Source organism: Berkeleyomyces rouxiae (assembly GCF_048999995.1).
Source record: "Berkeleyomyces rouxiae strain 22BRR77 chromosome Unknown BrBRR77_ptg000003l, whole genome shotgun sequence".
Classification (NCBI taxonomy): domain Eukaryota; kingdom Fungi; phylum Ascomycota; class Sordariomycetes; order Microascales; family Ceratocystidaceae; genus Berkeleyomyces; species Berkeleyomyces rouxiae.
Genome location: NW_027396493.1, coordinates 3,446,229 through 3,467,854, shown reverse-complemented (window position 1 = coordinate 3,467,854; position 21,626 = coordinate 3,446,229). Strand labels below are relative to the sequence as shown.

Below are 21,626 nucleotides of genomic sequence, written 5' to 3'. Positions count from 1 at the left end.
CGTGGCCGACGGCAGATTTCTCGCCATGTACCCATGCACCATGTACCCTTCCAAGACAAGAATTACACGGTATAATACAAGACAGGCACGGCTGTCTGAGCTGAGGAAAGGAACAATTGCGATGATCTATAACACATGCACTTGTATGTAGCGCCTGCGGGCCGGCGCCGACCTGGGAAAAAAAGATCAGCCGAAGCAAGTTCAAGGCTACCTATGGAGATACCACTGCCGAACCTCCAGATTACTAGCAGTCCCAGCAGCCTTGTTTTTTCTGCCTAGAATCTCAGGAGTTGAGGGCCGGGATCAACGGTGAGGGTGAGGGCTAAAAGTCAATGAGGAGTCACATGGACGCACGTACGATGCAGCTCTGTGTCAGCGCACAAAAAAGAAATACAGTTAATAACTATCCAATATTATGACTAGTTACAGCAACAATGACAACCACAAGCGAAGATTCTTGGCTGGCCATGGAAAATCCTTCCCCGCCGGCCGATTGCCCACCAGCGGATTTCATCCGCCGCCGTCGGCCCTAGGATGAGTCTTGACGCTCCTTCAGGACCTCTCAAGGAGGCCCGTGAGGAACGCTCACACAGCTCAGGGAGTTGTGCATATTGCCCCCCGATTTGCCCTGCATTTGGCACTGCGCAAACGAAGGTAGCCGACTCTCGTGAAGGGCAGACACCATCGCGACGGTAGCCCTGGAGACCTCCTCAAGTGACTGTAAATCACTGCAAACTACTGTAAAACGATGGCTGGCCCTGGGTAACCCTTGGAGCTACCCTAGCTACCCTAGCTACCCTAGCTTAGAGCTACCCCTGGCACCTGCCCTGACAACAGCTCACAGATGACTCAAGCGTGAGTGAGTGACTGGATTGGATTGGATGACTGACTGGTGGGTGGGCTCCTGCACTCCTGCAATTGGCCAATCAATCCCGTAGCTATATTTAAGAGAACGGCCAGCCTCTTCCTTGGGCGCAGTTCATCTTCCAAGCAAACTATCAACCACATAGCTCACCATCTTTTTTTATATTTTGGCCATTTGCCTGTTTACACTTGCTACTTTTCCTTCTTTTCAATCATCTTCTACCTTCACACACATACTCACAATGTCTGAGACCAAGCCTGGCGAGAATATGCTCTGGGGTGGCCGCTTTACTGGTCAGTGCTTCTTTTTTTTTCTACCCCCCTCCGACCCCCGTCTTGCCGTTGGCAACACACTGTACTATATTATAGCATCACCAACTAACATGTTTTCTCGTACTACTAGGCGGCCTTGACCCTTTGATGGTGGCTTACAACGAAAGCATCTACTTCGACCGTGTCCTTTATAAGCAAGATCTTCTCGGCAGCATTGCGTTTGCCCGCGCCAATGCCAAGAACGGCATTATCACCCAAGACGAGTTTTCCAAGCTCGAGACTGGTCTGCGTGCCGTGATGAAGGAGTGGGAGGATGGCGTCTTCAAGATTGTGCCCGGCGTCGACGAGGACATTCACACTGCCAACGAGCGCAGACTAGGAGAGATCATTGGCAAGGAGGTTGCTGGCAAACTGCACACTGGCCGGTCGCGCAACGAGCAGATCGCTACTGACATGCGTTTGTGGCTCCGCGATGAGCTGATCAAGATCGAGAAGCACCTCGTCGACTTCCTCAATGTCATTGCTGCCCGTGCCGAGAAGGAGGTCGACCATGTCATGCCCGGCTACACCCACCTTCAGCGCGCTCAGCCTATCCGCTGGAGCCACTGGATGCTGTCGTATGGCTTTGCCTTTGCCAGTGATCTGGAGCGTCTCCGCGAGGTCATCCGCCGGGTTAACCGCAGTCCCCTGGGCTGTGGTGCCCTTGCCGGCAACCCCTTTGGTATTGACCGTGACATGATGTGCAAGGAGCTGGGCTTTGATAGTCTTCTCTGGAACTCTATGGGTGCTGTGGCTGACCGTGACTTCGTTGCTGAGACTATGCAGTGGGGATCCATGCTGATGCTGCACATCTCCCGCTGGGCTGAAGATCTGATTATCTACTCCACCGGCGAGTTCAACTTTGTCCGCCTGGCTGATGCCTACTCCACCGGCTCATCGCTGATGCCCCAGAAGAAGAACCCCGACAGTCTGGAGCTTCTCAGAGGCAAGAGCGGCCGTGCCATGGGCCACTGCGTCGGTCTGATGACCACGCTCAAGGGCCTGCCCAGCACATACAACAAGGATCTGCAGGAGTCGGTCGAGCCCATGCTGGACCACGTCAAGACTGTGAGCGACAGCATCCAGATTGCCAACGGCGTGCTGGCCACATTGACCGTGCAACCGGCCAAGATGGCCGCGTCGCTTGACCCCTTCATGTTGGCCACAGACGTTGCCGACTACCTCGTCCGCAAGGGCGTCCCGTTCCGCGAGACCCACCACATTTCAGGCCGCCTTGTGGCGCTGTCAGAGAACACTGGCACGCCCATGAACGAGCTGACGTACGAGCAGGTGTCCCAGGTGGACTCCCGGTTTGAGAAGGACATTGCTGATGTCTTCAACTACGAGAAGAGCGCCGAGGCCCGCAGTGCCAAGGGCGGCACTAGCAAGGCTACGGTGTTGGAGCAGGTCTCTGTGCTCAAGAGCATGTTGGTGGCGTAGGTGCAGCAAAATCTGAGTGACAAATTTTGGATAGACTCTGGAGCATTGGTGGCGATTCTCAATCTTCCTGGTTAGATAAGGGCTTGTTTTGTTTGGTTGTGGGTTTTTGGCGTCTTTTTTTTTTCTCTGCGCAGTTACTCGTTTTACAAAGTCTCTTATTCATACAAGGCAACTGCCATGATTTCTCAACACTCTCCTGTGATCCTCCATTGCTTAATAAGTCTGTAAGTGGAATGATGATTATCAACTTGGGTATACCTGAATGAATCCTTGATGGCCCGGCATCTTCCAGGCGAGAGATGTTTGTCTCATCCTTCGACATGGCCTAAATTCCTCGGATGGCGCCCGATGTAAGATGCAGACCAGAGTGTCCAGAAAAGATCAGGTCAGGCTTGAAGTTAGGTAGTTGCTGGCTTGGAAAAGCGGTAAGAAACTCACCGCCTTTGGTCCAGGTTGTCCTCGGACGCGGAGAAAGGGTGGATTTATGTATGTGCATATATATCTGCCACGCCGAGCCTCACTGTCTATAAGTGCATTCCTTCTGATGAGAAGCTCGCAGCGTGGGTGATTCGGATGGTCCATATTTATTGCACAACTATACCCAAACAACGAAGTCCACGCAAACTCAACGCGTGTGTACTTCTCCCGTCTCTCTGTAGGAAAGTCCGGCAGAATAATTTTCGACAGGGATAGCATGGCGCTGTGCTTATCAGATCGAGATTAATTCCTGTACTTTTGACATCATTGCGTTTATTTTCTTGCGTGACGCACACAGCCAAAAAGTCGTCGTCAGCTTTCTTTGTGTGACGTAGGCTTCAGGAGCTCGACCGATCTTAAAGCTTCGCTCTCCGCCGAATTCTAGCTATACTCAGTGTTTTTCTTTCGTTGCTATTTTCGAAGCTTCATCGTCGCCCTTTCTTTGATGTTGATTCTTGCTGACTACAGACGTCAGGCTCAGCACCCCTTGATTTGATGTTCTTTCCATCACAAGTGCATAACTACAGCTTTCTGGTAAGCAGTATAATGCGCCTGCTTACTTTCGGTCTCGTCAGCCTTGCCCAGGGCGCCAGCTTGGCCCCACGTGACCACACAGACAGCTCCATCTCCCGTCCATACGCCGAGGCGAATGCCGCGGGCATCGTGAACATGCTACTGGGCGGTATGCGCCAGTGGGGATCTAGCGTACACCACAACGGGATGGCGTTTATCCCTGCGCGCGTGCCCGAGGGGACACTGTTGTACCACGGCGGCGTGTCAGCCGAGGTGCCCGACGGACTGGAGTGGCTGGCTTTTGAGATTGAGCATGCGCAGAACTTTGCGCGCAGCTTCAAGGGCGACTGGAAGCCGAGATTTCCTCCGCCTGGCACGAAGCCTGGCGAGAAGCCGCCTGCGGGCCCTGGAGTGCCACCAAAAAAGCCGCATAACGGACCTGGCGGTGGGGGACCTCCGCGAGGACCTCCACCAGGAAAGGGCGATTCTCCTGACGACGATGCTACCGTCGGCCACCGAGGATACCTCCACACATACAGAACTACAAGGCCACTCAAGCTGCTCTACATCGACGGCATGGCGGCTGCCAAGGCTCCATTTGGTCCACTCGACCAACAGGACCTAATCCTCGCAACCAAGCCCATCTCGCCCGGCTACAACGGCGAGTTCGAGCGGGCGACGCAGCTTTGTACTCTTCTGCATCCCGCCGGCGTCGATGGCATAGTGCGGATGGAAGCTGGGTTTGAAATCATCTACTGCGATTTCGCTTCGGGTGTCGAGCAGCTAGGCGCGATGCGCCAGCCGTACCCCGACAGCGAGCCGTGGTTTGGCGCCGTCAGCACGTTCCAGTGGCTGCGCGCCGTGGCGCGACGCTATGACGGCATTGGCGCCCAGCGCGTCCAGCTTGCCTGGTCCACTGCTGTTGCCGGCTGGTGGTATCCGTTCAACATCAGCAGCCTCGATCCCGCGCGTCCTAGCATGCCGCGCTTTGAACAGGCGTCGCCTGAGATGCGCGCTGCAATTCGCACAGATGTCATACGTGCGCTCGGAGAGTCTTGGCCATCGTGTGGAGGTGTCGATTGGCAGGGCGTTGCAGATATGCTGGCCGCACGCTTCAGCAGACGGCTGCAGGCATGGGCGGCTCCGGAGGTTGATCCGCAGTTGTTCGTTACGCAGGTCATGGCGACGGCAGCGCCGTATTTTGACACTCCACTAGGGAAAGATGGGAGTTTGGCTGAGGGTTCCCGTGTGCAGCAGGAGACAACAGACAGAGAAAAGGACGCGGTCGTTCGCTGCAGCGAGAGCTTCTTCTACCCTGTCGCCGGGCTAGAGTCACGCTTCACGCCGTCAGACACAATGATCCATGCGGCACTCATCAACGTCACATACGAAATCTGCAACGCCATATTTAGCACCCGCGCCGCGCTGCTGACTGCTGCCGCCCCAAAGACCACGGACCATGGCGCTGAAGCGGCTCCGCCCGGGCGCCCAGAGCCCGAAACGCCGCTGAACCACGTGCTGATTCCCGCTGTGCCTAAGGCGCAGCCCATCATTCAAGCATTGGTCGCCAAGCTCGACTGGGCCGAGTGGCGGCGCTGCTCGGGCTGTAAAGTGGACGAGGAATGTTTTATTGCCATGTTCCCGTTCGGCACGCCGCAGGACCACTTTAGCCCGCGGTGCTTCAACGATACGGGCATGCATGAGCATGCGATGCTCAGCAGAGAGAACAGTTACTGGCACATGGGAATGGGCGGTGGAGGCCGGGCGCCGGAATCGGAGCCGGTACCGGAACTGCTAACGGAGGAGAAGTGGGGGCAACAGGTCATGGAGGAGCTGTGAAGCTTCCAAGTACATAACTAACTGTAGATTTAAAGCTAATCCCACATGAGCGAATTCATCTATTTTATTGATTATTATATGTGAGCACCCTTGACTGACAGGTGCCAACTCTTACAGACACTTGCTAGCAGCTGTAATATGAGCCAGATCTTCTCATCGTCTGACAACCCATTTCAACCGCAACCCACCACCAAACACAAAATCATTTCACAGAGTCGCACACACATAACCCTCTTCCACTTTCACAAAATGTCTCGGCTCTTCACCCCCATCCGCGCTCTTCTGCGCTCTCCCCCCGCGCTCTCCCGCCCTTCATCCTCCCTCCGGCCCTCGCCCGGCCCCCCGCGCCTCCCCGCCGCCGAACAAGCCGAGTTCGAGCACCTCCAGCGCCTCGCTGCCAGCGCCCTGACCAACCCCAACTCCAACGCCGCAACTGCTGCGCTCGCCGACGCGCCCGGAGGCGCAGGCCCGGCATCGCTAGCCCCCTCGACAACGAATACGTCTACAGAGACTGTGGCGGCGGCGGCTGCGGCGGCCGAAGCACAAACCCCTGAGGACGGGGCGTTGTTCCGCGGGGCTAAGCCTGAGTTTAATGGTGATACGAACCCAGCGACGGGCGAGGTGGGAGGACCAAAGAACGAGCCGCTGCGTTGGGGCGGCCAGAGTGACTGGAGCTTCAATGGCCGGGCAACGGATTTCTAAGAACTGGGATTGAGGCACAGTCAGTACCACGCCCACACAGCCGATCGATTCTTTGATACTTGGAGTCATGGATGGAGAAAGTCATTATTAAAAAGTTTCAACAGGCTTTCAGCCACGATTCATAAAGGCGCAGAGGTTTCAGGCACACGAATCCCGATGTTCAGGTCCCACAGATACATGAAAAAAGAAAACCAAAATACACACAAGTGTTACATTGCTTTTCGCTCCCTAGTAATATTCACAAAGCCGTCCCTGGTATTCTAATTCTACTTCATTCCATCTTCGCTTCGAGAAAAGGTATCCCCTGAGCTGCTCCGCTCCTATGCAGTGATGGCAGTCAGATTACCCGTACGCTGGACCCCATCCAACGGGTCACTCGGCGGCACAACCGCGTCGCCCGCGCTCGTAACTTGGCCGGCTACCGAACCGGTTGTCGGGAAGCGCACTGCAGCCAATGCCTGGCGCATGCGTTCTCTGCGCGCACGACCACGCAGGCGGCTTTGCGGAGCCGCACCGTTGACGACCCAGCGCACGCCGGTAATCATGAAGCTCAGCCCGTCATGGTTGCGGCCAAACTCGCGCGACTGGATGCCAAAGCGCGTCGAGCTGGCGTAGCGCTGCAGCTTGGGCAGCACGAGCAGCGAGACCTGCAGATCGTAGTTGGTCCGGATGGGCACGGGGCCCGTCGGCGGCGGACGAGATAGGTGTGTGGCGGCGTGGCTGGCTTGGCGTTCAGTTTCAAGAGAGTCTGGTCCTTGTGGCTTGTGTGCAGGCGTATCGTTTTCTGTGGTAATGCTCGGTGCCGCGGCTGCTGGGCTGGGAACATGGTCGTCGTAGTTGATGCCTTTGTGAAGGTCTAGCAGACTGGTGTCGATATCCTCAGCCCATTCTCCACGAATCCAGCCGGCGTGGATGCAAGCAGCGACTACATCACTGTCATCCGTGTACACGTCGGTACCCCACACAGCACGACGGACAGTAATTTCCTCACGGGCGGCGGGCTCTAAATGAACATGGGAAACCTTTACAGTGAGAGTGCAGTTCTCCTTGTCCTTTATCAGGTCCATAGGCAATGGCCGGGGGTTAGTCTTGAAGCCGCGGTTGGAGGTATGAATTGGCACAAGTCTCTCCGTAGTAATGAAGGGATCATATATAACATCGCCAAGGAAATGCCGAGGCTTATGAGCCACCGACTCAAGCACGGGCTGCGAGGTAACAGACATTTTCTTTTGTGGTGGAATAGCAACAACGGGCGACGGCGCAAGCTGGCTGGTGCCAGAGGCAGCAGCAGTCGTTAACCCAGCAATGCGGCTCTGATCGGCTAAACCTGGCCGTGAAGCAACATGGTGATGGTGTAGGCCTGTTGGATGATGAGAATCATTGGGAGACTGGACCTCATCCTTGCGAGAACTGGATGGGATGGCATCGGGACCATGATGATGATGGTGGTGGTGGTGACTAGAGAGAGGTTAGCACAAGAATAATAAACAACCTGGAATCATGAAACACGTACTGATGGTGATGATGTTGATGCGTTTTTAAGCGCTTAGCCTTGACACCTGACGCCTGTTTGACGCCAGATGCATTCTTGGGGCCCATATCTTCATCAGTTGGTCCCTCATCACGAGGCTTCTTTTTCCGGCCCTTGGTCCTAGCCTCTGGCTCGGTTGAATGCCGAGAATCAGGTCCACCTGGTCTATACGTGGTCGGCACGGAAGTGGCGGCCGCTGGGCTCGACAGCCCAACGTTCAAAGACATACCGATGCCCGAGAACATTCTGCCAAACTCCGACTTTATACCTGGTTCGGCAGCAGGTCCAGGCACCTGCGGCTGTGCGCCTTGTACTGCTTGGGGCAGAGGTGAGCTGCGGCCCTTGTTGCGGTTGGCTTCTTGAACAGCGAGAAGGCTGCTGCTACGCTGAAGAGGCGGTGCTGTAAGACCTTCGTCAGACACCTTGGGACGGCCAGACGAATCAAAAGAGGCTGAAATAATCCTTGTAGACTGGGGTTCATTATTCGCAGCTCCGTGGACATGCATAGGAGCGCTGCTGGCATTGTACGGCGCGGGTGGCGGTGGGGGAGGGCCATCTTCTATCGCACGAGGACGCGATCCAGGCTGAGCCGGTTGCGTTTGCTTCTGTTGGCTTGGTCCTCGATGGTTGTGACTCTGAGAATGCACGGCATTCATGCGGGGTCGTTCTGGAGATCGATCATAGGTGGCATGCATTGATGGACCAGGCGGACCCTGGGGACTTCTGTCATGTGCCTGGCTGTGGTGTGGGAAACGATCGGGGTGGGGATGTTGCTGGTATGGTGCTGGCGTGCCCTGAGCCTGCGATGGAGGGTGGCCTTGAGGGGCAGCATACTGTCCACCCGTAGAAGGAGCATACTCAATACTGCGACGAGGAACAGGTTGCTCATAGGGTGCGCGCGGAGGTTCGTATTGCGGACGTTGTTGCCAGTGGCCGGATTCGGGACCACGGGGATATTGAGGTGGCGAGAGGTTGTGGGCAGGGCCATACTCGGAACCAGGGCCTCCAGGAGGCGGGCCACCATGAGGAGGTCCAAGATGGGGTGGATGCGCGGTCTGAGGAGAGGGACCTCCATGCGATCCAGAACGGCGGTCGCCACCGGAAAGCGTCCTCTCACGGGCAACAGAGTTTCGGTTTCTCACATTCTGCTCGGGCTGAGGTCTGTCTCGTTCGTAGCGGTAGCGTTCGTCGTACGGGCCAACAGGCGGCATGGTAATTCTCTCTGGATTGTAATCTACTGGCATCGGGGGACGGCCTGCTGCTCCAACATCCTCATGACGGTTGCTGTACATTTCCTCGGTCACACGTATCACATCCTCTCCGTGACCAGGCCTCGACATGGGAAAAGCCTTGGGCTGACTACTGGGACGTGAAGGTGGCATCAGCGGTGTCTGGGTCGGTGGCTGCGACATGCTCATGCGGGAGGGATCCCGGCCATCTCCGGCTGGAGGAGCGCCACGCTGGTGGTAGACCTGTGGCATGCCAGGATTATACCGTTGAACGTCCGGGGTGTAGGCTGTCGAGCGTGGCGATGCATGCGTGCTCCGGTTAGGTTCGTAGGGCCGCGATTGATCAGGAGTCAGCGGGCGGCGGTACTGCGGGGGATATTCAGGTTGCTGCTGCTGTTGGTGAGCCGGGAGGCCAGGAGGCCCAGCTTGAGGCGGAGGTCCAGGGCGATGCTGCATGCTTGGCGAAGCATGCATAGGAGAAGGGTAGACGGGGCCTTGGGTGCCAGACACGGAGCCGTAATGTGGAGCTGGCACATGGCCGATTGGCGCAGATTGCGGCGCATCGCGGCCAGACGCCGAAGCACCGCCAAGCATAGCTGAGATTGACATGGAGCTTCCCGAGGGGTTTGTGCGCTGGCCCAGGGCGGGCAGATCGCGGCTGGCCATGTAGCTAGCTGACGACGGAGGCGGCATATTGCGACTCAACGGGAGCGGGGCAGAGCTGGCGGGAGCTGATGTGGAGGAGCTGGTATGCCGCGCATGCGCGGAATTCAGGGGCGGGGCGGGTGGCAGAGCGGGTTGGTCAGGCGCATACGACCGGGAAATTGCGGTAGACGCCGAGTAAAAGGCCGATGGCGACGGGCGCGCACCTTGGTCGGGGCTGTGGGATGGGCGGCCAGACTGCGGCAGCGGTTGTGACGGTAGCGCTGCAACGGCGGATGGCGGAAACGGAGGTCTGGCGTAGGAAGCCGACAAGCTGTGGCCGTGGGGCCGCGGATGCGATGGCGACGGCGATGGAGACGGCGATGGCGCCTGAGATGGATGTGGCTGGTGAGGCGGCGGATGCGGCTGGCCCTGAGGCGGATATGGCCGGCCTTGAGACGGTGGGTGGCTGTGAGGGCTGCCCTGTGACTGCGGTGGCGGCAGCTGCGACGCTTTTAATGAAGGCGGCGATGGCTTCGGATGCGAGTGCAGAGATTGCGAGTGAGAATGTGAGTGTGAGTGTGAAGCGTGCGAGGATTGTGAGGAATGACGAGGCTGAGACTGGGAAGGCTGAGAATGGGGCTGGGATGACCGTGAATCCATGATTGGCAACTGCAAAAAGCTCGGCCACGTCTTGAGAGCTCTTTCCTTGTCCTGTGCGCTTCTCTCTGCGTACGCGCTTTCCGTTTTCTCCTTGTTCTTGCCGTGGATTCTCGACAGTTTTTTTCTTCTTTCCTTTTTTTTTTCTTTTTATTTTTTGTCTGTTTTAGCTCAAAGCTTTTACGCTTATTCGGCTGATGGCATAACAAGCGAAAAACAAGGGCAGCCACACGTGCATCAAAGGCGGTGAGCCCAGGACGAGGAAGTGTAGAAGTGGGCAGCTGGGAAGGAAAGGGCCGACCGAGTCTGGCGTGTTGTGCGTGACGGAAAATAGAAAAGAGGGCCGAATAAGACCAGGGACGCGGCTCACGGGACGAATAGACGGCAGAAAGGCTAAGCTCTAAGCTGCAAGGCGCGCAACAGCCGAGGAAAAGAAAAGATTTGAGAAGGGGAAAAGACACAGACGGAAAGAAGTGCGCCGGCAGAAGGCCAATCTTCATCAAGACAAGGTCACAAAGGAGGCGAACCCGTGATTCAACCAACGGGCACGGTTGAGGTACACAAAAAGTGGGGACGCCAGAGAGTGGCAGCTTGAGGGAGGGGGTAGAGGTACCTGTACATGTACGTGCATGCCCTGTGCTATTCAGCTCCAGGTACAGGTACACACCCATACAAGTACGGGCTAGTTCCAGAGCCTCCAAGGGCTCAGGAATTTAGCCGGAAAGCGTGAGCTGGCAGCAACTTCTCCAGAACAACCAACAGCCAGAAGCGAGAAGCGGGGCACCCTTTCCCAATCCAGAAAATCGGGCTGCGTCTGCTGGCCCGGCTCAATTAGTGGCTATTGGCTCAGTCGCTGGTCGCTGGGCGCTAGGAAATCTGTGCCCTGGTCCCTGCCGACATGCATTTATTTATCAGGTGCACATATGGCGTGGTGCATGTGCATATGTACGTGCATGTAGTACTTTTCACTCTTCTCCCGTCGCAGTTGGACTTGCAGCACGCCAGAAGCCAGAAGCCAGAAGCCAGGGAACAGCGTATACCCAAGCAGACGTCACAACGACAGCGATGACGAAAACCCGCGCCCAGATGCCAAATCCCAGCTCACCGAGATCCTTCGCGTTTACCTGTCGCTATACATGCATCTCATCCAGACCGGTGCCAATGTTGACTGCTCCCATGTCTGACTGACAACTTCCAATTGCCAATTGCCGCCGCGATTGTGGTAATAGCTCAGGGGAATAAACCCAATTGGGGTCTTGCCTCTTCTGGGATGGCTTCGACTTATCGCTATCTCTCCGGCTTTGGTCCTGGATTGGCTTCTGGATCCGCTTTTACGGCTGCCTTTGAGCCGATGATTTCTACCATGTATTTGGCGGTATTTCTTGCGACATTGCTTCTTCTTCTTCTCGTGGTCATTCCCTTCTCCTTCTTCTTCCTCGTCTGCTCCACGAAGCATCCTTTTGTCGCTTTGCAACTTTGGCTGTGTTTTTCTTCCCTGGTGTTTGCCTTTTTCCGCCAAGGCATCTACCCTGCGAGAGAAGCCCCTCCGACCCCATCTCCGATCCCTGTCGGCTTCAGTCTCTCCCTCTCTATCCTCTCCCGCCATGTCGCAAACCCTCACCATGGCCGCTGTGGCCGACTCGGTCAATGTCGAGCTTGAGCACCTCGATCACCAGACTAGCAAAGACACCGCCGATATCGATATCCGCAACGTATCGACCGCTGCGAATGGTGGTCCTGGTGGCAACCCCGGCGGCAACCCCAGTAACAACAAGGCCTTGGCCCAATTCCTCGACTCGGCGCGCCAGGCCACGGAAAAGGAACACAGCATGACGCTACAGCAGGGCCTAAAGATGTACCCCAAGGCTATCCTTTGGAGCATGCTCATCTCCACCTGCATTGTCATGGAGGGCTACGATATCTGCCTGATCAACAACTTCTATGCCTTTGACCAATTCAATCGCAAGTACGGCCAGCAGCTACCCGACGGCACGTGGGAGGTTCCAGCGTCTTGGCAGGCTGGTCTGAGCAACGGTGCCAATGTTGGTGAACTGATTGGCCTGCTCATCAACGGCTGGGCATCGGAGCGCTTTGGCTACCGATATACCGTAATCACATGCTTGGCCCTGATCTGCGCCTTTACAACCATCTTCTTCACGGCTCAGAACGTCGAGACACTTCTGGTTGCCGAGATCCTGTGCGGCATCCCATGGGGTGTGTTCCAGACATTGACCATTACATATGCCAGCGAGGTGTGTCCCGTTGCAATGCGCGGCTACCTGACCACCTACGTCAACTTTTGCTGGGGTCTGGGTCAGGAAATTGGCATCGGTGTGCTGATGAGCATGCTAAAGCGTGACGACGAGTGGGCTTACCGTATCCCCTACGCCCTGCAGTGGATGTGGCCGGTGCCGCTGATGATTGGCATCTGGTTTGCACCTGAGAGTCCGTGGTGGCTGGTGCGAAAAGGACGTCTAGAAGACGCCAAACACTCGCTGGAGCGCCTGACCACCAAAACCAATGATAATGACTTTGACGCCGAAGAGACTGTGGCCATGATGGTTCACACGCAAGCCCTCGAGTCGCAGACTACCCAAGGAGCCACATACTGGGACTGCTTCAAGGGCACAGATTTGCGCCGGACTGAGATTGTGTGCATGGTCTGGGCCATCCAGAATCTGTCGGGTAACTCCTTCTCCAACTACTCGACCTACTTCCTCAAGCAGGCTGGTCTTTCGGAGAATCTTTCATACGCCTTTGCTTTGGGTCAGTACGGCATCAATATGGTTGGCGTGTTTGGTGCTTGGTTCATGATGAGTCTTGGTATTGGCCGTCGGTCGCTGTATCTGTACGGCCTGTGTGGGCTATGCTTGCTTCTGTTAGTGCTGGGCTTCCTCGGTTTAGTGCCCGACGAGCACCGCAAAGAAGCTTCACTGGCTACAGGAAGCATCATGCTGTGCTGGGCCATGGTGTACCAGTTGACTGTAGGCACCGTGTGCTACTCGCTGGTCTCGGAAATATCGACGCGCCGTCTGCAGATCAAGACCGTGGTATTGGGCCGCGTTCTATAGTAAGTGGCACATTTTCAACATGAATGCGGCAGAAACGAAATGTACTAACAACGAATGTGTTTATTAGCATCTTGGTTGGTATTGTGTGCAGTGTCCTTACACCCTACATGATCAATCCCGGCGCATGGAACTGGAGCAACTTTGCTGGTTTCTTCTGGGTATGTATTATCTTTTCCGCTTCTTCTTTCTTGTCCGGCCATTTGCTAATACACCATTTTTTTCCTATCCAGGCCAGTGTCTGCTCGCTCTGCATCGTGTACACCTACTTCCGTGTGCCGGAGCCCATGGGCCGCACCTTTGGCGAGCTCGACGTGCTCTTCCGCCAGCACGTGCCGGCACGCAAGTTTGCCGAAACTGAGGTCAACGTGTTCGAGGAGAATATCGACACAAGCATCATCATCGACTCGTACGCCAACGCGTCACAGGTGTCGTTGGAAAAGTCTGAGGCAGGTGTGCGTCGTCGTGCCGGAGTCAAAAAGTAAACTAGGGACAGGAGTGTGTTGGCGGTAGATGTCTTTATATATGTAAGTAACCCATACTTCTTTGCTATTGAATGCCTTTGGTCCTCATTATAGGTTACCGTTTATTGAGGCTCCGTAGACTTTGCTTGTACGCTTTTTTTAAAAGGAATTACTGGTGACAGTCGCAGACTCTTGAAAACAAGCCAGGTCGTCGTATTATCATAAATTCAAATCTTAGCTATGGTTCCCACAGTCTGGCCAGCAGTCTGCAGCATATGTTACACAACTAACCATGGTCTCCCATTGTGCGAGTGAGCCCCTATGCCGCCTTCAAGATAAGGTTTCTCTTGCTGAATTTATTCGTTGGCGCCATCAGCCACAAACTGCGTGCAGCTGCGGAACAGGTCCGAGGGCTCGTCGTCACGCATGCAGCATTGCTCCTATGGGTTGGGGGCAACCATGTTAGTGTGTCTAAAGTTTGAGAGCGTAAAATTGGGTTTCTGCTTACATAGGTGTAGCCGTAGATGCAGCATCTGAATGGCGCGCCCTGGCCCAGCTCGTGGGTTCCCTTGGGGCACTCGGCGCGGGGGACCAGCTCAACGGATCCGGGGGCGAGAGCCGCGGCGTTGGCGCCGATGGCAAGGAAAACGGAGGCGATAACGGAGAAGTACATTGTGGCGGGTGTGTGGTTGTGTGTAGTGTGAGAAATATATGTGAAGAAGCGTAAGAGTGGGAGAATGCGCAGCAATCTAGCAAAAGAATTAAAGATAAGGATAAAAGACGACGAGAGAATGTGTAGATGGTCAATCCGAGAATCTTTTCCACTTCAAGACCGGGGTCTTTGTGTCTTCTTATATAGCGTCCTCCTCATCTAGGCACGTCCCTTCTCTCTCTATCCTTGGATCCGGCTCTCCAACCTTCTAGGTTGCTTCCAAGAACGTCCGAGATCCTATCGCCCGTTCTCTAACTCTGATTTGAAACGAGGACCTACATCCTCGTCCTTATTCATGGGATGATGTCTGAGCGAGGCATCATGGGAAAACAAAAGGGGGAGGCAGAATAAAGTATAGTTGCCTTTTATAGGGCAGCACACTAAACTCTAATGTTTGGGGGTTTATACATACAAGCCCGAACTAACTACTTCTATTCCCCGAGAGTTTCCCACGAGACCCAAAGTCCGTCACCATAATCTAACTAGCTCACAACTAGTTGGTGGACAGGGCTCTCCTTCGATGATCTTCTCTGCAGGCACCACTCCACAAGCCCCCCCTGGCCCCCTATGCCACATCACTTCAGCTTCTCAAACCTGCCCCCACTGCCAGACCTTGAGAAGGTTTGGGGTCCGTTGAATCATCCGCGCGTTTAAGACCCACGAACCTGAGATCACGATGTGTTTGCAACTCGTGTCCCGCTCTCTTGTGTTCCCCCTACAACAACTTCCCATACCGCTCTCACGTCGCACGCCGAACCCTCCCAAACCCCCAAAAACATCCCCATCAGAGCCCTTCCTCTCTTGACAAACTTGCCTTGTTTTGCTGCCGACCCCCTTGAAAAACTGCTTCGTTGTTTAAACGTCCATCCACATGAATTATAAGACTTTTCTCTCTCTTTTCATTAAACCACCATACTGGGTACGTTTCATGCAGAAAAGTGCACCTTACTCTCCTCTGGAAGTCGGAAGATAAAATCACGAAGGTGAGTAATCAAGGGTTAGCTCGAAACTGACCATTTTTCAACATTTAACTAACTAGTTAACAAAAATAGAGTTTCAACGTTACTTGACTACATCGACCATCTACACAAATCACCGAGATCGAACGACCCAAGATTCGTTACCGCACGGATATTTAATGCTTTTCACTCAGCTCACCGCGTGGTTCCTGAGTGAAACCATTCTGAGGGTTAGTGCAGTTGTTGATGTCTACTTTTTGCACATTTGTTGTTGTTGTTTATTTTTACGCCGTGTGCCAGGGTTCACTGGTCGAATGGGCGTCACAGACGGCTAGTCCACCTGTGAAAAGAGTATAACTATGAAAAGAGTAGGTTTACACCTAAACGAAGAAAACAAACAGCTAAAACACAGAGGCTCGACTTGACTATATTTAACGTCTACCGGAATCACTAAGAACAAACGACGCCGGATTGGGTACCGGACGGAAATTTAAAGTCCTTCGCTCGACACGCCGCATAGTTTCTGTGTGTTCGGGATGGCGCACCATCCCCAAGCCCCGAAGAACCAGTGGTCCACACTCCACAATGAGCAGCAAGAAACACAAGTACAAAAGAAAAAAAAACATTTTCCCCAGATAAACCCTAACCCCCACAAAGAGTTAACCATCCCCACCGACATTCGTTCGACTGAGAAACGTGGCCAGACACAAGGTCGACCATCACAACCAGCGTGGCATGGAAAAACCCGAGTCGTTGAGCGGGTGAAAACCCATACCAGGTGAGCCTCCGGAGGCTAGGAGCGTATCCTTCCGCTTTTCGAAGTGGCCGCCGCACCGAACCATGGCTGAGGCCCGATACAGTCCCCGAGTGCCACAGCAGGACAAAGGAAAGACAAAGGAAAAGGAAAAGACGAAGGTGGACTGTCTGAACCTTCAAAGGGACAGTCCCGAGTTGCGAAGATGGATCCACGAGTTGTTGGGTGTGGCGGCGATGAAGGGCCGGCGATCGCGAGGAGGGTGTCGTGAAAAGGGGGCGAGTCGACGGCGAGGAAATCCCTCAAAGTTGGGAGAAAGCGGACTCTGGCTTCGCAGCTCGTTGTCATGTTGAAGAGACGAGAATGGCAGCAGCATTGGGATCGTGTTGCTGTCCTCATGAGACCCTCAGCATAGGCTCGAGGGGGGGGGAGGCCGACCTCAAAGGTACCCCCCCCCGAGGGTTGTAGGAGGGAAGGTTGGGGAAGGTTTGTGCACAAGGGTTACTTAGGGTTGTCTAAAAATAAAACGTCTGACAACAGGCGTTCCATTCATCAGAGATCCTCAATAGTGTAGTGGTGATCATACCTGCTTGTCACGCAGGTGACCTGGGTTCGATTCCCAGTTGGGGAGCATATCTTTTTTAGGGTACAGCCCTGTCGTAAGGGTTAGGGTACAATTGTTACACGAGGTGTCGACCTCCTCAAGGTCCTCAGGCATTTTTTACTTGACGCGAGGGATGCACAAGGGGACCTAAAAGCAATATGCGACCTCCCGAAGTAACACTAACAGGTGCATTTATCGACCAGTTGTCTTTTTCTGCGGGCCCCCTTCACGCTAAGGCATAAGCCACTCAGGGATAGCCCATCCGCCGCCCGGTTTGTACTGGTGTACATGACGTTTTGTGGCATCCCTCATCGCCCTATTGCCTGATGGCGCTTGTTTTTCGTCGTCTTTGCTTTGTGAGACTCCCTGCTGTAGGTACAAATAATATGGTTCTAGATCAGGCCCTAGAACGCCTGGACCTGGGCCGCCGACCACCGGATATCTCATTGTAGGACAACCAGGGGAAGAGGAACACAAACTTTGAAAGGGAGGAGCTGAGGCGGCGCTTGTGCGTCCTGGTTGTTGGTTGGCTAGGGCCTGTACTATGGGATCTTGTAGATTGTAGAACGGCTGTCTTAGCTTAATCTCCGGGACTACATGTGGTGTAGGAGCAACGCGTGTTTGCTGCAAGAGCAGCAGGAGTATATGAACAAGCTTTGATCCGCCGAGACCAACTGGCTGTCATTGTTCTTTTCTTCATCGTTCGGTCACCACCTCCCAGCCTACCTAGTGCACAATCTCACAGCCTACGCTCGCTTCACTCAACCTTTATACATTCGTTATGCGTTCCCCTGCCTCTGCCCTGCTGGCCCTCGCCGCCGTCGGTGTCGCTAGAACAGACCTCGCTGGCTGCTCGAGTTACACCACGGTAGTGTCAGATGGTGGCTCGCCGTACGCCAGTGTCGTGTGGTATGTCCCCGATTCGCTCGAGGTGTGCTCCATCCTGGACTGCGGTGGTGGTCGGGCGCCGCCCAAGAATGCTCCTGGCTGCGCGGCATACACCGGTACTGAGACTGTGACTCCTGATTACCTGACGTTCAACCCTGAAGAGACTGGCTCGGCTGCTACCTCGACAGGAGAGTCAGATGAGACATCTGTTGAGGCGACTGCTACAGAGGACGGTAAGTTTCCAATTCGATCATTCGTTCGTTGAAGCATTTTGATCGGGAAACGACTAACACTTTTTAGATTTCACTGATTCTGTCACTGCTACCGGAACGGCTACTGCCACCGATTCAGCATCAGCTACCGACGTTGAATCAGATGCCGTGTCGGCCACTGACTCCATTACCTCTGCTGCCACCCTGCCTGTGGCCACTAGCATTAGCGAGCACACCAACAAGACCACTTCGTCTTCCAGCTCAGCTGAGACTACCTCTAGCAATGTGACACTCTCTACCAGAATCACATCGTCCTCGCGCAGCACTTCCGGAACCGCCACATCCACGCTGTCGGCTTCATCGACCGGTGATTCCAACTCGGGCGCCGCCAATATGTTCGCCAGTTTTGTCAACGTTCTGGCTGTCGGAGTGGCTGTTGCTGCCATTGTTGTGGTCTAAGCCAGATCATCACAAGAGGAGGCTATTTTTGTGACATTGTAGATATTTTTAATTTCCTGGTGTACGGGTACTCGATGGTGCCTGTGTGCCGTAGTTTATTAATTTCAATCATTAATCTTGTGTATAAATATAACCGCTTTTTTTTTCCATTTACCATTGAAACATGAAATACAATTATCGCTGTCGTCTTACCCTGCTACCACTTCTCACCATTCACTCATCTGCTCGCCATGGACGGCAAACGTTGATGACGCATCAACGGGGATTCCAGCCTCGAGAATCTTCCATGTTTCACCGTTGTCCTGCGATCCCAGCGCTGTGATGATGCTTCCATAGCGCTGGAAGAAGATGCGCTGGTGCGACGGCGCCGACCGCAACCGGACCACCGCCACGTCGGAACCTGGGATGACCACGGGGTATAGCGGCTCGGTGGCGTGTGCCTCGCCGTGCATGATGCTTGTGAGAGTCAGCTTGTTCTCATCTGAGATAGCGACTACACGGGTCTCTTCACCATCCCAGGCTACCGCGGCCAGGGAGGCAATGAGAGAGAAGTAGCCCTTGATGGCAAGTTCACCTGGTTATTATTTTTGTTAGTATTAGATAACCCTAAACACGTGATGTAGATTGGGTAGACCCTGAGAAATTGTAATGAGATGACTTCGCCCCGCCCTTTATGACGCACGCATGTATACATGCAAGCGTGTGGCTGTATGCAATCAATCAAACCCACCTTTGGTGTGTGCACTGGCCTCGTCTAGCAGCAGCTGAGTAGGCATTAGACTAGCCTGCTGATAATACAGGTATACACTTGTGGCATCCAGGCCCTGGTGAGGCGTGACAGCCAGGCCGGTGCCGGGCGAAGCGGCGGGGAAGTTAGAGCGCTTATCCCAGGGGGCGAAATCGTCGCCGCGCTGGACCAGCTCAATCAGCTTGTTGCTGCGGTCCTGGAAGTAGACACGGACAATTGCGGGCGACTTGGCATGGTAGCCGACGGCGGCAACCTTGGAGTACGGCGCAGCCTCGTAGTTTTCCTTGGTGAGCGGGCCATAGTACCACGTGTTGTTGCCGGAGCTTCCTCTCTGCACACATGGTGTTAGTTTGCGGGGTTGGTGGCGGGGAGCCAGGGATGGGCTAAGACGTACTTCAACAACAGTGTTTTCGGGGCCAACATAGTAGACACGGATCTGAAGGCGGCGGATTAGCAATGACCAACTGTGTCTGACAGTCTTTAGTGTAGCTCACCTCCTTGCCGTTGTTCCAGGTGATAGCCGCGATGCCCGTGTTGAGCTTTGCCTGGCCTACAATATCGTTCTTGCGCTCGTTCCAGCCCTTGCCAGTGTCGTAGAAGCTTTGGCGGATGTAGCCGTCCATGTCCTGGTAGAAGACGCGGATGTGGTCGCCGTTATCATCCTGGTAGGAGATGGCGGCCAGTGGCGTGCGGTTCAGAATGGGAGCCATTGTGTGCGAGGATGGGGAGATGAGGTAGTGGATGACTGCTATAATACAATGAAGGCAATGCAGAGGAAAGTTGAAAGAGGTGAAGGGAAGAAAAGATGAAGTCCGTCCTCGGTGCTGAATATATACGCCAAGCTTGGCCGTTGTGGGAAACTCAGCCTCAGGCTGCGCCGGCCCCTCTCCAACATGACCACATCTGCGAACAGTCATAAGAAAGGTACGTACATTTTCAGCGTGAGGACGCCGACATATTAAGTCCAAGGCCGAGATAAAGCCACGGGCAATGCTCGAAGGCGGGAGGCTTACAAGAGTGTGGTTTTATTACTCTATTTGATGAGTTTTCTCATTGTTTCCTGCTCGTACTGGTTCTTGCAATTCGTTTGCGGATGTCTTTGCATTCCAGCATATTGGAACTCCCTTTTTGTGTGAGGTTGTTTTTGAAGACAGGCCGGAGATTTGCAGGGACTCGTGGTAACCCTAACGAGTACCCGAAGAGTTGACATTTAACAGCTCCCTAGGGTTATATGTATCTTCATCTGCTCTTGGCGACAGAGCGCCCTTCTTCCTCCGTCTTCCGGCCCCCTTCGCTTCCCATTGCTTCTTTCTTGGAGCTGATGGGATTGATAGGACCAGACAGCCGAAGCGATAACTAACTGCAGCAGCAGGGTTACATTGCTGAGAAACAAGCTTGGAGCTGTGCTTAGAGAAACGCTGGCTGCTCCTGTGAAACAGATAACAGCACCATGCATGTATTCCGCTCACTCTTTGTTTTTGCTCTATTTTCGAGGCCCGTTCTGCGTGGGTATCCCTGCTATCAGATATGTAATCAGGCCAGAAGTTGACTTCTGCCCCTCATTTGCGTTGGAGATAAAACACCGCTCTATCTTGACAGCCTGAGAAGTGCGATTACTTGTTTGAATTACTTAGTTATGCTGCTAGTGTCAGGAGCTTCATTAGGGCTTACGTCAGGACTAGCCATATGGGGATAGTACATGGTACTAATAGTAACGTGGGTTTGGAAGGTTTAAGACGTTTAAGAATGCAAAAACAACAACCAAGATGGAAACTTGGGGTGATTGAACCACCAAGTCTTTGTATCACCACTTTCATTCTAGTGGCTGGCGTGAGCAAACTCAATATTTGGGACAGGTCACATCTTGGTCTTTGCTCACTAAATACAACTCTTCTTGATCGGCTGGATCTTCCCTAAGACAGGTCGAATCTTGTTGGTATCTTGCCTCCTTCAACTCAATATATGCAGAGCTACCCTGACCCTTTTAATATCTCTATTCTTTGTTTTATTTCGGCTAAAATTGGTCATGTTGAAGCTCCCATGTAGAAGTTTCGGCTCCTTATAGGGTTAATACTTGAATAAAACCCCCGTTGTTGGAGCTGTGATTTTTTCCCGTTTGGAAGCGGCGGCTTCGGTGGAAGCCACGACAGAACTCCCATAACCCCTAGAAAAGCAACTAACAAGACCCCCGCGGTCGGATCCGCCCAAGAGAACAAGAGAAGACAATGCACGTGAAATCCTGCAGAACTAGCTTTGGCTGAAGCCGACTTCGCATTGGAGCAACAAGGCCTGGTATTTCTGGCGCAAAACACAGCTTGAATGATAAACATCGGCGAAGCAGGATCCCTGACAAAGCCAAGAAGTCTTGTGTGTTTAGACTTGTATGTCAGCTCCGGCAAACAGCCAGCGGCATATTTTGTCGTTATTGTTGCTTGGAGCACTTGCATTGGAGTACAAGCACGAGGGAGGCACAAAACAAAGAGCGGCTACAGTGGCCTGTTCAAGGTGGAACCTTTGGAGGTTGTGTCTTATCTCTCGGGTGGGTGTTG

The 21,626-nt window shown here is 54.0% G+C and overlaps 8 protein-coding genes across 8 annotated transcripts; 5 read left to right on the top strand and 3 right to left on the bottom strand.

The window, feature by feature from the left end:
- Window positions 1-1,106: 1,106 nt before the first annotated feature.
- Window positions 1,107-2,616, top strand: BROUX77_004128 (uncharacterized protein; the record flags this gene model as incomplete). The annotated part of the gene is made up of 2 exons (XM_073748857.1): window positions 1,107-1,158; window positions 1,268-2,616. 2 exons carry the CDS (start codon window positions 1,107-1,109, stop codon window positions 2,614-2,616), a joined length of 1,401 nt encoding a protein of 466 aa, XP_073606553.1.
- A 1,023-nt stretch (window positions 2,617-3,639) lies between these two features.
- Window positions 3,640-5,445, top strand: BROUX77_004127 (uncharacterized protein; the record flags this gene model as incomplete). The annotated part of the gene is made up of 1 exon (XM_073748855.1): window positions 3,640-5,445. One exon carries the CDS (start codon window positions 3,640-3,642, stop codon window positions 5,443-5,445), a length of 1,806 nt encoding a protein of 601 aa, XP_073606552.1.
- Window positions 5,446-5,694: 249 nt separating this feature from the next.
- On the top strand, window positions 5,695-6,147 carry BROUX77_004126 (uncharacterized protein; the record flags this gene model as incomplete). Its single annotated transcript, XM_073748854.1, has 1 exon — window positions 5,695-6,147. One exon carries the CDS (start codon window positions 5,695-5,697, stop codon window positions 6,145-6,147), a length of 453 nt encoding a protein of 150 aa, XP_073606551.1.
- Window positions 6,148-6,467: 320 nt separating this feature from the next.
- BROUX77_004125 (uncharacterized protein) lies at window positions 6,468-10,212 on the bottom strand (the record flags this gene model as incomplete). Its single annotated transcript, XM_073748853.1, has 2 exons — window positions 6,468-7,605; window positions 7,661-10,212. The coding sequence occupies 2 exons, from the start codon at window positions 10,210-10,212 to the stop codon at window positions 6,468-6,470; spliced, it is 3,690 nt and encodes a 1,229-aa protein (XP_073606550.1).
- A 1,601-nt stretch (window positions 10,213-11,813) lies between these two features.
- On the top strand, window positions 11,814-13,762 carry BROUX77_004124 (uncharacterized protein; the record flags this gene model as incomplete). The annotated part of the gene is made up of 3 exons (XM_073748852.1): window positions 11,814-13,279; window positions 13,348-13,438; window positions 13,511-13,762. 3 exons carry the CDS (start codon window positions 11,814-11,816, stop codon window positions 13,760-13,762), a joined length of 1,809 nt encoding a protein of 602 aa, XP_073606549.1.
- Window positions 13,763-14,097: 335 nt separating this feature from the next.
- Window positions 14,098-14,414, bottom strand: BROUX77_004123 (uncharacterized protein; the record flags this gene model as incomplete). The annotated part of the gene is made up of 2 exons (XM_073748851.1): window positions 14,098-14,181; window positions 14,250-14,414. The coding sequence occupies 2 exons, from the start codon at window positions 14,412-14,414 to the stop codon at window positions 14,098-14,100; spliced, it is 249 nt and encodes an 82-aa protein (XP_073606548.1).
- Window positions 14,415-17,551: 3,137 nt separating this feature from the next.
- BROUX77_004122 (uncharacterized protein) lies at window positions 17,552-18,329 on the top strand (the record flags this gene model as incomplete). The annotated part of the gene is made up of 2 exons (XM_073748850.1): window positions 17,552-17,891; window positions 17,959-18,329. 2 exons carry the CDS (start codon window positions 17,552-17,554, stop codon window positions 18,327-18,329), a joined length of 711 nt encoding a protein of 236 aa, XP_073606547.1.
- Window positions 18,330-18,535: 206 nt separating this feature from the next.
- Window positions 18,536-19,787, bottom strand: BROUX77_004121 (uncharacterized protein; the record flags this gene model as incomplete). The annotated part of the gene is made up of 4 exons (XM_073748849.1): window positions 18,536-18,903; window positions 19,060-19,408; window positions 19,472-19,513; window positions 19,572-19,787. The coding sequence occupies 4 exons, from the start codon at window positions 19,785-19,787 to the stop codon at window positions 18,536-18,538; spliced, it is 975 nt and encodes a 324-aa protein (XP_073606546.1).
- Window positions 19,788-21,626: the final 1,839 nt, after the last annotated feature.